This window comes from Arvicola amphibius, chromosome 8 (assembly GCF_903992535.2).
Source record: "Arvicola amphibius chromosome 8, mArvAmp1.2, whole genome shotgun sequence".
NCBI classification, from domain to species: domain Eukaryota; kingdom Metazoa; phylum Chordata; class Mammalia; order Rodentia; family Cricetidae; genus Arvicola; species Arvicola amphibius.
The window spans coordinates 70,771,334-70,785,964 of NC_052054.1; the positions used below are offsets into that span (position 1 = coordinate 70,771,334).

Consider the following 14,631-nt stretch of genomic DNA (forward strand, 5'->3'; position numbering starts at 1 on the left):
GAGAGAGAGAGAGAGAGAGAGAGAGAGAGAGAGAGAGAGAGAGAGAGAAAGTTAGTTTGGAACTATCCAAAGTACTTAACCAAAGGGTTGTGCAAGCTAGTGATGGCATCTAGGCAACAAAGTACTATGTCACTGTTAAAAAGAATGAGGAAGTTGTTAATAAACTGATACAGAAAGATCTCTGATATCAAAGGAAATTTTTTTAAAATAGGAAATAAGAGTGGGCAATGCACAAAGTATATTACCTATAAAAGGAACAATGAACTCCGTGTGTGTGTGTGTGTTCACTCGCGTCTGTACGCAGACTAGCTTACACACTTTTATGGTTACCCTTGAGGAAGGGACTGGCACCCAGGGATAAGAGAGCTAGCTGTTCCTGTAACTTAGGTGGTTCTTGGACGTGGAACACACTGCCTCCTCCAGAACAGTACTATACAAGCTCCCGTGTCCTCTCCACACATGTCTGTGGACACAGTTCATCATAAGGTCAAAAATATTTGAAAAAAAACAGAAAAATAATTAGGGGAAAAAAGAAGGAAAAGGGTATGGAAAGATGGCTCAGCAGTAGGGAGCACTGGGTGTTTCTGCAAAGTCCTGGTTTCATTTCCTAGCACCACTGGGAATCTCATGGAAACCGCACAACCGCCTAGAACTCTGGCTCCAGGGGTCAGACACCATCTTTTGCCCTCTAAGAGCACCCTCGTATGTGTGGCAAACACATACCAGTGTATGCATAAATAAAAGCAAATCCTATAAAAATGAAAAAATTAATGATATAAAAATAGTTGCTTAAGGAATATGACGAGACAAAGTCTACACATGGATATTAAAGGGTGGGAGATGGAGCAGAGGACAGGAAGGCAAAGCCATCCTTGGCTACATAATGAGTTCTAGGTTCAGCCTGGGCTATAGGAGAGTCTGTTTCCAAATAACAATAATTAGTAATAATAGCATAGAGTTAGGGATGTAGCTTAGTGGTAGTATACTTGTCTAGCATGTATAAGACCCTACGTTCAAGCTCTAGCGTCACCCACCAAAATATATATGTGTGTGTGTGTGTGTGTAAATAGATATATACACACATACATGCATACATACATTATATATATACATTTATACATATGTGTGTATGTGTGTATATATATATGTGCAAAAAACATCCTGTGAGGAAAAAGAGGCGTTTGTAATATGCGTGTGCATACTTTTTTCTTGTTCTATTCCTTAAGGGATGATTTTCACAAATCTAGGTCACAAAGGTATTAATAAGGGCCTGGAGAAGATGGGGGCAGAGGATTGTGTAAGTCCTATGCAAATACTCGATCTATTTTACTTAAGGGACTCAAGTCTCCCTGAATTGGAGTGTTTGGGGGTTTACTGGCAGCCTAAGAAGAGATGTGTGCTAACCAATCTGCAATTCTTGGGAAGCTAACAAGACCAGTTCTTTTTCAAGCGGGTATTAATCAGCCAGTTATACCTGGCTCTTGCCTCAGAAAACATCCCCTCTCCACACAGAAAGAAAGCAACTAACTGTGATGAGAACCGGTGGCGGGATGGGAAGGGGACATTTAAGAGGAGTAGTCCAGAAAACATCCAGGAGAAAGAAGATGGGCTCCCTCTCTGACAAGTGCTTCCACGAGATGGAGATGCTCTTGTCTGTGAGATTCAAGATGTCAGCCACCACCACGTGTGGGCACTGAGCGTTGGAGATGGCGCAGGAATATCCGAGGAACTGATCTCTTAAATGTGATTTTAATTGAACTTAGAGAGAAAGCATGTGTGGATCAGCACTGAGCATCTAGGGGGCCTGAATGTCAGCACTGGGAGCTGTTTGGGTATATGAGCTTAGTTACTGGAAGCAACATGGGGGCACAGTATTTATGATTCTCGGTCCTAAGTTTAAATGTTTTTTTTTTAATTTTTTTCTTTTCTTTTTTTTTATTTTTTATTTTTTTGAGACAAGGCCTCGTGTAGCCCAGGCTGCCCTTGAATTCCTCATTCGCCCTGCCTCTATCTCTCAAGTGCTAGGATTGCAGGCTATGGGCCACTGACCAGCGTCCACTACTCTTTTCAAGTATCTCATTTAGCACGCAGGACAGTCCCCTCAGCGCTGCTACTGTGGCCTTTCTTACTCCACAGATGAAGAAACATAAGGCTCTGGATAAGCTAGGAAGCCTCCCAAATCATCTCTATTAGCAAGAGCAGAGATAGGGGAGGAATCCCAAAAGTCTTCCTTTGAAAGGCTGTGCTACCTAAAGAATGGGGTGCCGGTGTGGTGATGCACACCTTTAACCCAAGCATCTGGGAATTTGAGTCTAGCCTCATCTACATAGAGAGTTCCAGGACAGCCAAGGTTGTGTAGTGAGACTCTTTCTGAAAAAAAATAAAAAAATAAAATAAAAATTAAAAAAAAAAAAACAGAGAGAAAGAGGAAACAAACAAACAAAAAAAGAGCCCAAATCTCTGTTGAGAGGGAATGAAATTTTCCATGGGATAGTGCATGCCTGTTAAAAAAGACTGTGGTTCTCTCGAAATTCATGGATGTTATGTATCTCCCCCATAGTGATTGTTTACTTATGTAATACGTCAACAGTGCTTAGCAAAATGACTGGCATGCAGTAAGCACTCAATAAATGACTAATTAAAAAATCATTCATTCAAAAGAAGCAAGAAAAATTATGTATAGGAGCTAGCATGGTGGTACGTGACTATAATCCCAGCACTGGGAATGCTGAGGAAGGAAAATGATGTGATTGAGACTGTCTTAGGCTAGTGACATCTTGTCTTAAAAGACCAAGGACTGAAATCCAACTTCAGGGTAGAGCCCCTGCCTAGAGTCCCCCAGTGAGGGGCTGGGTGTGGCTCAGTGGTAGAGCCCCTGCCTAGAATCCCCCAGTGAGGGGCTGGGGTGTGGCTCAGTGGTAGAGCCCCTGCCTAGAATCCCCCAGTGAGGGGCTGGGGGTGTGACTTAGCCATAGAGCACTGGCCTAAGAATCCAGAGCAACACCCCACCCCAAATCAGGGACTTTACTGGTCAAGAATCAATAGGGCGATTTTGTGCTCTGGAACATCGTGTAGAAAGGAAAAAACCAGTAAGTCATAGCCCTCCCTGTTCTGGAAACCCCAGTTGCTCAGGGCAGAACCAGAGGATGACCTGGGGACCCAGGGATGAAGAAAGCTCGCAACTTCCCTGGTCATCGAGTTTTCCACTTCCTCTTTTGTGTGGATGAAGCAAGGTCATATCCTCTGTTACAGAGGTGCCAAATCGCAACTCTTCTAGCACCATACCCCAACCTCAGGACCCAGCATACAAAAGGGAGCCGCTGAGAGGGCCATGGACTCTATAGATGTCAGTCCCTTCTAACTTCTCCAGTTGTGACCGTTCTTCCAAACTTCTGTTAAGACTTGGCTTTTTGTTTCTCTCCTTCTGTAGCCCTGGGTGTCCTGGAACTCACTCTGTAGACCAGGCTGGCCTCAAACTCACAGAGCTTCACCTGACCCTGTCTCCTGAGAGCTGGGATAGCAGGTGTGCGCCACCATGATGGTCAGTTTGTAAAACTGTATTTTTGTTGTTGCTTTTCTGAGTCGGGGGTCTCATGTAGCCCAGACTAACCTCAAAATTACTATGTAAGACTGAAATTCCAACTCCTGTGCATCCACCTCCCGAGAGCAGGAGGTGCCACCACACCCAGCTTTATAGGGTGCCAGTAAGTAGACCCAGGCCTGGCAGCACTCCACCAAGCACTCCTACCCCTGAGCTGTATCTCCAACCTGTTTGTCTTTTAACACAATATCTCACAGTGTAGCTAGTGTAGCCTGAAACTCGCTATGTAGCCCAGGCTAGGCTCAAACTGCAGCACCCTGCCTCAGCCTCTTGAGGGCTCAGAGTTCAGGTGTAAACTACCACGCCCAACTCCTAGAACCCTTCATTTAGGAGAGCCAATGCCAGAGTTTTCTGTCCTGAAGAACCTTCTCGGGTCTACAGCCCTGTGAGGCTGCTGTGATGCTCTTAACTCTTAGTCCCTGGCCATATCCCATCCTCGGCATACGAGCTGGGGTTGCAGTTGGGAGAGGGCAGATGAAGAGAACTTGACAAAGCAAAAGGCAGACAGAGTTAGACAGGGAGAGTGAAGGGGGAGGAACCCACTCACCATGTCCTGGCTCCTTCCGTGTTGTATGGTGACCAACGACGGCTGCCTGAAGGTCCCTCCTGTTGCCTGGGCTGTGCTTTTTAAAGCCTCAAGAAGAGATGCAGGCAGCTGGGAGGAAATGACTGTCTTGTCCCTCTGAGGTGCTCATTGGTCACACACTGGCCATTCTAGATGGGGCTCCCTCCGCCGGTGCTCACCCAGAAAACTCTCAGCACCACCCAGGGTCACCCAAGCAGAGGAGAAAAGTCGGGCTTGGAAAAAGGAGGAAGTCTCTGGTCCCGGAAGGGGAAAAGGCAATTTCCAGGGCCTCTTCTCCTTTGTGGATGCAGCTGTCTTTACTGGCCTTGGTTCCCCCATCTGAGGAAGCTCTACTTCAACTGGAGGAAGTCTTGGGGTTCCTGGGGTTTCCAGAAAATAGGGATGGGAACCACAGCCCCAGCCTCTTTTAAAGATTTGATTTATTTATGAATGCTCTATCTGCATATACACCTTTATGCCAGAAGAGGACATCAGATCCCACTATAGATGATTGTGAGCCACCGTGTGTGCTGGAAATTGAACTCAGGTCCTTGGGGCTGGAGAGATCACTTAGTGATTAAGAGCACGGACTGCTCTTCACAACTGTCTGTAATTCCAAGATCAGACACACATGCAGGAAAAACACCAATGCACATAAAATAAAAATAAACAAAATAGCTGGGAGGTGGTGGCACACACCTTTAATCCCAGCACTCAGGAGGCAGAGGCAGGCGGATCTCTGTGAGTTCATGGCCAGCCTGGTCTACAAGAGCTAGCTTCAGGACAGGCTCCAAAGCTACGGAGAAACCCTGTCTTGAAAAACTTAAATAAATAAATAAATAAATAAATAAGTAAATAAGAATTTTAAAAAATGAACAAATAAACTCAGGTCTCAGCTCCCAGTTAAGCTGGCCTTTATAATTAAATCACACACAGGGCTGTAGAGATGACCCAGGTCTCTACAGGGAGGTGGGTGGGTCTAACACACAACATAACCCTAGCACTTAGGAGGAGACTGCAACAGGAAGATCACCCTGGATTGCAGAATGAGACCTCATCTCAAATAATAAAAACCGAAGCATGGCACACCAGGATCATAGCTCGGCTGGTGAAATGCTTGCTGAGCATACACGAGGCCCTGGGTTCCACTCCCAGCACCACATTTGATGCAGTGGGGCATTCTACCCCAGCACTCAGCAGGCTGAGGCAAGAGAATGAGAAGGTCAAGCTCATCTTCACTGTGTAGTAAGTTCCAGCCCAGACTAGACATAATGAGGCCCGGTAGAGCAGGGGTTCTCAACCTTCCCAATAATACATTCCCATGTTGTGGTGACCCCCCAACCATAAAATATTTTCATTGCTATTTCATAACTGTAATTTTTCTACTGTTGTGAATCATAATGTAAATATCTGATATGCAAGGTGTCTGGTATGTGACCCCCCAAAGGGGCTGTGACCCACAGGTTGAGAACCATTGCTGTACACTCCTATAATCCTGCCATTTAGACTGAATTTAGCCTGAAGCAGGAGGATCGAAGATTCCAGGGCACCTGAACAGCATAGCAAGGACACACACACAAACTAATGTCACGGGTGTGGTACACACCATTAATCCTATCAATCCTATGAGTTCAATGTCAGTAAGAGTCACATAATGAGAGCCTGTCTGGAAATTAAAAAAAGATTAAATTAAAAATAAAGCATAAGAGAAGAAACATCTTACTGTCCTCTTTTCTTTTTTTCTTCTTTTTTGTTTTGTTGTTGTTGTTGTTTGTTTGTTTTTTTGTTTGAGATAAGCTTTCTCTGTGTAACAGTCCTAGCTGTCCTGGAACTAGCTCTTGTAGACCAGGCTGGCCTCGAACTCACAGAGATCTGCCGGCCTCTGCCTCCCAAGTGCTGGGATTAAAGGCTTGAGCACCACTGCCCAGCCCATTTTACTGCCTTAACTAATGTTGTGTTGTTTTGTTTTCTATTTGCTTGAATCTGAAATCTTCTCCCTTCTCCTCCCACACACCGCCCTGTGGACCTGAGACATCGGCCATGTGAGACCACTGGGCCCTGGAACTCCCATGGGTATTCAGGGAGATGGACTACAAGGGGAGCACACTCTGTGGATTTCAGAGACGACAGGGGAAGAGGTTTGAGGTGGGGCTATGTCTATAATCTGCGATTATAATCTCAGCACTTGGGAGGAGGGCACAAGAGACTCATAGCTCAAGTTCATCCTGATACAGACAGTTTGAGGCAAATCCGAACAACATGAGACAGCATCCAAAAAAAAATCAGACAATCAGGTGATGGTACACGTCTTTAAGCCCAGCACTTGGGAGGCAGAGGCAGGTGGATCTCTGTGAGTTCGAGGGCCAGCCTGGTTCTACAGAGCAAGTCCCAGAACAGCCCAGGCTACTCCAAAAAACCCTGTCTCAAAATAAATAAATAAATAAATAAATAAATAAATAAATAAACAAACACACATGCACTAAATTTATTGATGTGTTTTGTAAGTGTGTGTGTGTGTGTGTGTAGGTCAGAGGGCAAAGTGCAATCCTTTCCTTCTACCATGTTGGTCACAGGACTTGCCCTCGGGGCAGCAGGTTTAAGCGCAAGCTCTTCACTCACAGAACCATCTCATTGACCCCTCTTTCTTGGGTAGGGCTAAGGACTTTCAGTTTACACGATGGAAACCAGAGAAGCTGAAGAGACTTGTGACCCAGTGGCATGGGAAGGGTGGGCTGTCTATCATCTATGGCTCCCAGTGCCCTCCCTGGAAAGCCTGTCCCCTGCAGAAGTGTGTGAAGCCCATCATAGGGTGGCAGCCACCATTCTTCACCCCATCTGCTGTTGCACTGAGTGAGGTTCCAGGCTGTGGCCATGGTGGCTTCAGGGGCAGTGCTGAGACACAGGTGGCCTTCCGCCGCCGGTCTGGTGGGCTTGCAAGAGGTTCTTGTGTCTGCTCTGCCTAAAAACAGGAGGTTGGAGAGATGGCTCAGGGGCTGAGAGTGCTCTTCCAGGTCCTGACTTCAATTCCTAGCAACTACATGGTGGCTCACAATCGTCTATAATGAGATCTGGTGCCCTCTTCTGACATGCACTGTATATGTGAGAGAGAGAGAGAGAGAGAGAGAGAGAGAGAGAGAGAGAGAGAGAGAGAGAGAGAGAGAGAGAGAGAGAGGCGCTCGCTGGGTGATGGTGGCACATGCCTTTAATCCCAGCAGAGGCAGGTGGACTGAGTTTGAGGCCAGCCTGGTCTATATAGAGAGCAAGTTCCAGAAGAGCCAGCTCTACACAGAGAAATGTTCTCTCAAAAACAAAATTTAACTTTAAAAATTTAACCAATAAAAGTAACCAATTAAATAAAAGTGGACTGTGTTAGCTTCCTGTATTGGCTACAGCCACCAATCAGAGGCTTATGGTTTATGAGACTTGAAAAGTTACATTTCTAGGGCTGGAGAGACGGCTCAGCAGTTAATAGCACTGGGCTGGGCACTGGTGGCGCACACCTTTAATCCCAGCACTCGGGAGGCAGAGGCAAGTGGATCTCTGTGAGTATGAGGCCAGCCTGGTCTACAAGAGCTAGCTCCAGGACAGGCTCCAAAGCTACAGAGAAACCCTGTCTCGAAAAACAAAAACGAAAACAAAAAAAGAACACTGGTAGCTCTTCCAGCCAATTCAATTCCCAGCAACCACATGGGATCTGGCGACACCTTGTGTCTGATTCTGTCTATAATGAATCTGGATGACACCTTGGGTCTGATTCTCTCTTTAATGGGTCTGGTGACACCTTGTGTCTGATTCTCTCTATAATGGGTCTGGGGACACCTTGTGTCTGATTCTCTCTATAATGGGTCTGGCGACACCTTGTGTCTGATTCTCTCTATAATGGGTCTGGCGACACCTTGTGTCTGATTCTCTCTATAATGGGTCTGGGGACATTTGTGTCTGATTCTCTCTTCTGTCATGCAGGCATATTTGAAACCAGAGCATTCATATTCATAAATAAATCTTTAAAAAATAAAAAAAGAAATAAGTTACAGTATCAGTCTTCCAGAATACATATGTTTGAAAGTCATAGTGGCCCAGAACAGCTCTGCAGAATATTCTAGAAGGGTATTTTTTTCTAGTTTTTTAAAAGAAAACAAACTATCTTTTTTCATTATACATACTAATCCAAGTTCCCACTCCCTCCCCTCCTCCCATCCCCTCCACCTCCCCTTCTTAACCCCCTCCAATCCAGTTCTCAGAGAGGGTAAGGCACATTGCTTTGGGGAAGGTTCAAGGTCCTCCTCCCTACTATATCTAGGCTGAGCAAGGTATCCATCCAAAGAGAATAGGTTCCGAAACAGCCAGTACAAGCAGTAGAGATAAATCCTGGTGCCACTGCCAGTGGCCCCTCAGTCTGTCCCAGCCATGCCACTGAATGTGTCACCCACATTCAGAGGGACTAGTTTGGTCCTGTGCTTGTTCCTTCCCAGTCCAGCTGGAGTTGGTGAGCTCCCATTAGCTCAGGTGAACTGCTTCATTGGGTGAACCCATCATGGTCTTGCCTTCTATGCTCATATCCTCACTCCTCCCACTCTTCAACTGGACTTTAGGAGTTCAGTCCAATGCTCTGATGCAGGTCTCTGCTTCTGTTTCCATCAGTTGCTAGATGAAGGTTCCATGGTGAAATTTGAGATATTCATCAGTCTGACTACAGGGCAAGGCCAGTTCAGGCACCCTTTCCTTTATTGCTTAGGGTCGTAGCTGGGGTCATCCTTGTAGATTCCTGGGGGTTTCTCTAGAGCCAGGTTTCTGATAACTCTATAATTGCTCCCTCAATCAAGATATCTCTTCCCCTCTCATCTCTGTCCTTCCTCCATCTCAACTATCCCATCCATCAAGTTCTCCTCACTCCTCCCCTTCTCCTCTCCTCCTCCCCTTTTACCCTCCCTAGAAGGGTCTTTCTAGACCTCTTCCAGTTTCTGGTGGCCACTGGCTACACCACTCCAACTTCTGCTTCCAGCCTCACAAAGCCCTCTCCTTCCAAGTGCCCTCCTATCTCTTCTATGGACACTTGTCCTTCTACCTACAAAGCCCCCTTTTCAAATAACGATGCATCCACACCTTCTAGGTAGTTTGGGGGTGAGTTCTTTTTTAGGAAGTTACCGATTCAAGCCATCCCATGGACCAAACTGTTCTCCAAAGTGGAGGGGCCATTCCAAGGCGTGTTCTTGTTGTTGTCACCAGAAAATTCTGGACTCTGAAGCACCTAACATGAGCAGGGTAAATGGATCCTAGGTCATCTTAGGTCATCTCGCAGCTTTCGCTTGATAGCGTATCTCAGAGACAGGAAGAAGGAACTGAAAGGCAAGAACTCAAAGCGCCCGCAGGGCAGCGCACTGATTCCAGCTGGGCGACCTGGTTAAAACCTTCGTCTGATTCTCAATGTGCAGCTCGCGCCCTCTTGTGGCTGCATACTACTCACACGCCTTCAGCGCTCACCCAAGTTAATGATTTGGGGCTTTGCTTTAAATATATATACATTTAAATATTTAATTTTTTGCTTTTGTTATTGTTTTTCCGATAAAGGATTTCTCTGTGTAACCACTTTGGTTGTCCTGGAACTCACTCTGTAGACCAGGGTGGCCTCAAACTCACTGAGATCCACCTGCCTCTGCCCCTGCTTCTACCTCCCAAGGGCTAGGATTGGAAGAGGTGACTCACACCTCCAATCCTCGCCCTCAGAAGGCATAGGCAGGCGGATCTCTGTAAGTTCAAGGCCAGCCTGGTCTACAAGAGCTAGTTCCAGGACAGGCTCCAAAGCTATAGAGAAACCCTGTCTCAAAAAACCAATATATAGGGCTGGAGAGATGGCTCAGAGGTTAAGAGCATTGCCTGCTCTTCCAAAGGTCCTGAGTTCAATTCCCAGCAACCACATGGTGGCTCACAACCATCTGTAATGGGGTCTGGTGCCCTCTTCTGGCCTGCAGCTGTACACACAGACAGAATATTGTATACATAATAAATAAATATTAAATATAAAAAAAAAAAAAAAAAAAAAAAAACCAATATATATATTCATATATATGAATATATATATATTTATATTTATATATATTTTAATGTGTGTGTGTGTGAGAGTTCTTTGTCTGCACCTATCTCTATGTATCACGTGCATGCCTAGTACCAAAGGAGATAAGAGGACATTGTCGAATCTCATAGAACTGGAGTTACGGACAGATATGAGCTTCCATAGGGAAACTAGGATTTAAACCCAATCTTCAGGGCTCTTAACCTGTCTAGCCATGTCTCCAGCACCCTTTGTGCTTGCGTGTGTGTGTGTGTGTGCATTTGTGTGTGTGTGTGTGTGTATTGTGGCGCTGAGAAGCAGATTCCAGCTCCTACCTTAGGCACGCTGAACAAGCACTCTACCAATCGCCCACAGCCACACCTCAGTGAGGCTGGGTTTGCAGTCTGCTGAAAATCTGCAACAGAGGCTGAGAGGTTGTCTTCGGAAAGAAGGAATTTATATTATCTAATTTGTGCTTTCAGCCTCAAAATCCCCATATAGCTGAGATAGCCTTGAACTTCCATCCTTCTGCCTCTCCCTGAGTTACAGAAGTCTGCTACAGTATCAGGTTTCTGTGGCGCCAGACAGACATGGAGCTCCTGGATCTCTGTATGCTAAGCAACTGCACCACACCATAAGCCTCTAGTCTCTCACCCTCACTAGAGCTGTTGAACACACACCCAAGAAGATAAGGAGGTCTGGGGTTGGGAGGAACCAAATGATAAAAACCAATACATACAGCCAGGTGGTGGTAGCGTACACCTTCAATTCCAGCACTCGAGAGGCAGAGGCAGGCAGATCTCTGTGAGTTGGAAACCAGCCTGGTCTACAGAGCAAGTTCCAGGACAGCTAGGGCTACTATGCAGAGAAACCCTGTCTCAAAAAAAATGGTGGGGGGCACGCTGGAGAGGGAGCTGGAGAGATGGCTCAGAGGTTAAGAGCACTAACTGCTCTTTCAGAGGTCCTGAGTTCAATTCCCAGCAGCTGCATGATGGCTCACAACCATCTGTAATGAGTGCCCTCTTCTGGCTTGTGTATACATAATAAATTTTTTTTAAAAAATGTGAATGACAGCTAGAGCTACATAGTGAGTTCAAGGACAGCCAGAGCTACATAGTGAGTTCAAGAACAGCCAGAGCTACATAGTGAATTCAAGGACAGCCAGAGCTACGTAAGACCCTGTCTCAAACCCCCCACCAAAAAAGATGAAGAAATTTTAAGTATCATATATTGAGTCACTGTTTGTTTTTAAAACTGTATTTATTGTGTGTATCAGCATTTTGTCTGCAGGTAGGTGTGTGTACCACATTCATGCAGTGCCAGTGAAGGCCAGAAGAGGGCACCAGATACCCTGGAACTGGAACCACAGACAGTTGTGGGGTTGCTGGGAATTGAACCCAAGTGCTCTGGAAAGGTAGCTGGAACTCCTAACCAATAAATCTCTCCAGCTCACTTTTGTCTTTTTTAAACAACAAACTTGGTGTTTGATAATTTATTTATTTTTAATATGTATTTATTATGTATACAGTGTTCTGTCTGCATGTATGCTTGCAGGCCAGAAGAGGGCGCCAGATCTCATTACAGGTGGTGGTGAGTAACCATGTGGTTGCTGGGAATTGAACTCAGGACTTCTGGAAGAGGAGTCAGTGCTCTTAACCACTGAGCCATCTCTCCAGCCTGCTAGCAATTTTTTTTTGTTTGGTGTTTTGTTTTGTTTTGTTTTGTTTTGTTTTGTTTTGTTTTGAGACAGGGTTTCTCTGTGGCTTTGAAGCCTATCCTGGAACTAGCTCTTAAGACCAGATTGGCCTCGAACTCACAGAGATCTGCCTGCCTCTGCCTCCTGAGTGCTGGGATTAAAGACATTGTGCCACCACCGCCCCAGTGTTTGATAATTTAAAACGTTTTAAAAGATTTATTTTCTGTGAACTCCCTTTTTTCTTTTTTCTTTTTTCTTTTCTTTTCCTTAGACTTGGAAAGTAAATACATATTTTTTTATTTTATTTGGTTTTTTGAGACAGGGTTTCTCTTTTTAACAGGATCCTTGGCTGTCCTGGAACTCGCTCTGTAGACCAGGGGGTTACCACACCCAGCTGATTTTTTTTTTTTTTTTTTTTTGTTTTTGGCAGGGTCTCACTATGTGGCTTCTGCTGGCCCGTGTACTATGCTGGCCTTGAATTCACAGAGACTCTTGGGATTAATGGTGTGGACTACTTTGGCTGGCTAGCCCACCAGGGTTTAACTCACTGCATTCGTCCGTTTTCTCACACTCAGGAGGGCATCCTATTGCTAAGGCAACAGAGAACGGCGAATACACAGTGGAGCCTTCAGTGAGAACACCAAAGCAACGACCGGCCCGGGAGACGGAGAGATGGACACAGTCACGGGGCATGGCACTGGTTTCCCAGTCCCCTCGAGGCTTCTAGGGCCTTTTGCTCTGGGGATAATTCCAAGATACATTCCTTCCAGAACAAGCTGGTTGGGTTATTAATATTCATGCAGGCTCCCATAGCACACATGGGAAAGCTGGTATCCTCACGAACTCATTTATGTCTGATTTCTCAGACTGTTTCTACACCTGCTGTGGAGGAGGATGTGTGAGCAAGGACACACAAGCAGGGGTCAGAGCAGGATCTGAGGGGGTCAGTTCTCCTCAGGCGTGGAGACACCCTGATCATTTTAACCAGGGTCTGAGGTAGAATCTCTGTCATTCCACTATATAGAGAGGGGGCACTACCTTTATCTCGCCAAGAAATTCTGTGTGTGTGTGTGTGTGTTTGTGCGCGCGCGCGCGCGCGCGCGCGCATGCAAGTGTGCAGGAGTATATTCCACATAGATGCATGATTTTAATGTGAGTTTTTTTCAAGACAGGATTTCTCTGTATAGTCCTGGCTGTCCTGGATCTCGCTCTGTAGAGCAGGCTGGTGTTTATAAAGGCCAGACAGACAGAACCTAAGCTGTCATTCCTCAGGCGCTGAGGCTTCCCACTGAGGCAGGGGCTCACTGATTCACCTGGGCTGGCTAGCATAGATCACAGGCATCCCTCTACCTCCGCCTCCCTGGCCCTAGGACTACAAGCATGTGCCACCACACCTTGGTTTTTGATGTGGCTTTATTCTGTGACTCAAACTCAGGCTCTTGCACTTGCTAGGCCTAAATGCTACAAACTGAGCTATTTCATGGATTTTTGTGTTTTGTTTTGGTTTGTTTGTTTTGAGACAGGATCTCTCTACACAAAGTCCTTTTTATTAAATTTTTTATTTATTTTACATACCACCCAGCTTCCCCTTCTTCCTCTCCTCCTGTTCTCTCCCCCACCTTCCTTCCACCCTGTCCCCCCATCCACTCCTCCTCCATGTCCACTCAGAAAGGGTAAGGCCTCCCATGGAGTCGGTTTTCAAGACAGGGTTTCTCTGTGTAGCCCTGCTTGTTCTGGACTTGCTCTGTAGCCCAGATTGACCTTACAGAGATCCACCTGCCTCCACCTCCTGAGTGCTGGGATTTATTCTTAAAGTCATGATAAAATATATACAACATAAACTTTATCATTATAATTTTTTGTCAGGGTTGGTGGCACAAACCTTTCAACCCATCACTCAGACAGCAAAGGCAGGCAGATCTCTGAGTTTGAGGCCAGCCTGGTCAACATAGTAAGACCCTGTCTTAAACAAAAAAACAATTTTTAATAATTGGATTTTTTGAGACAGGAATTGCTATGTAGTCCAAGCTGTCCTGGAACTCAGTGTGTAGGTCTAACTCATGATCATTTTATATCAGCCTCCAAGGTGCCTCCATTGCATGCAGGACCCAGCATAGCCAGTCTTTGTAGCCATTAAAATATTTTCCACATTTATTTAGCATGTGTGTTTGTGTGCATAATACTACACACCTGCCACATCATGCATAGAGGATACTGAAGATTGTCAGTTCTCTCCTTCCATCCTGTGGGTAACTGACTTTTTAATAACAGATTTATGGCTGGGTAGAGGTGGTGCACACCTTTAATCCCAGCACTCAGGAGGCAGAGACAGGAGAATCTCTGTAAATTCGAGGCCAGCATGGTCTACAGAGAGAGTTCCAGGACAGACAAAGAGAAACCCTCTCTTCAAAAAATTGTTTTTAAGTATTTATTTTTCAGTTATGTATATTTATGTATGCCTCTCCTTGTGTGTATATGCAAGTGTGTGCAGTGCCCACAGAAGAGGGCGTCAGATCTCCTGGAACTGAAACTACAGACAATTGTGAGTCACCTGAGTTGACTGACTTCCCTCAGTGAGGGAACTGTGATCGGGACTCATAAACCAAAGAAACCTTTTCTTCCTCAAGTTGATTCTGCTCGTGGTGTTTGTCACAGCAATAGAAAGCATACTGGGATGGGCGATGTGGAGTCTCACTATACAGCCCAAGATGGCCTTGAAC

At 45.7% G+C, this 14,631-nt stretch overlaps 1 protein-coding gene across 2 annotated transcripts in view; it reads right to left on the reverse strand.

Moving 5' to 3' along the window:
• C5ar1 (complement C5a receptor 1) overlaps positions 1–4,365 on the reverse strand; it is a 7,706-nt gene extending 3,341 nt beyond the window's left edge. For both annotated transcript variants that reach the window (XM_038340030.1, XM_038340028.1), the window contains exon 1: positions 4,149–4,365. In XM_038340030.1, the coding sequence (XP_038195958.1) occupies positions 4,149–4,151 (3 nt within the window). In that variant the 5' untranslated portion in view covers positions 4,152–4,365. The remainder of the gene's footprint in view (positions 1–4,148) is intronic.
• Between the last annotated feature and the right edge of the window lie 10,266 nt (positions 4,366–14,631).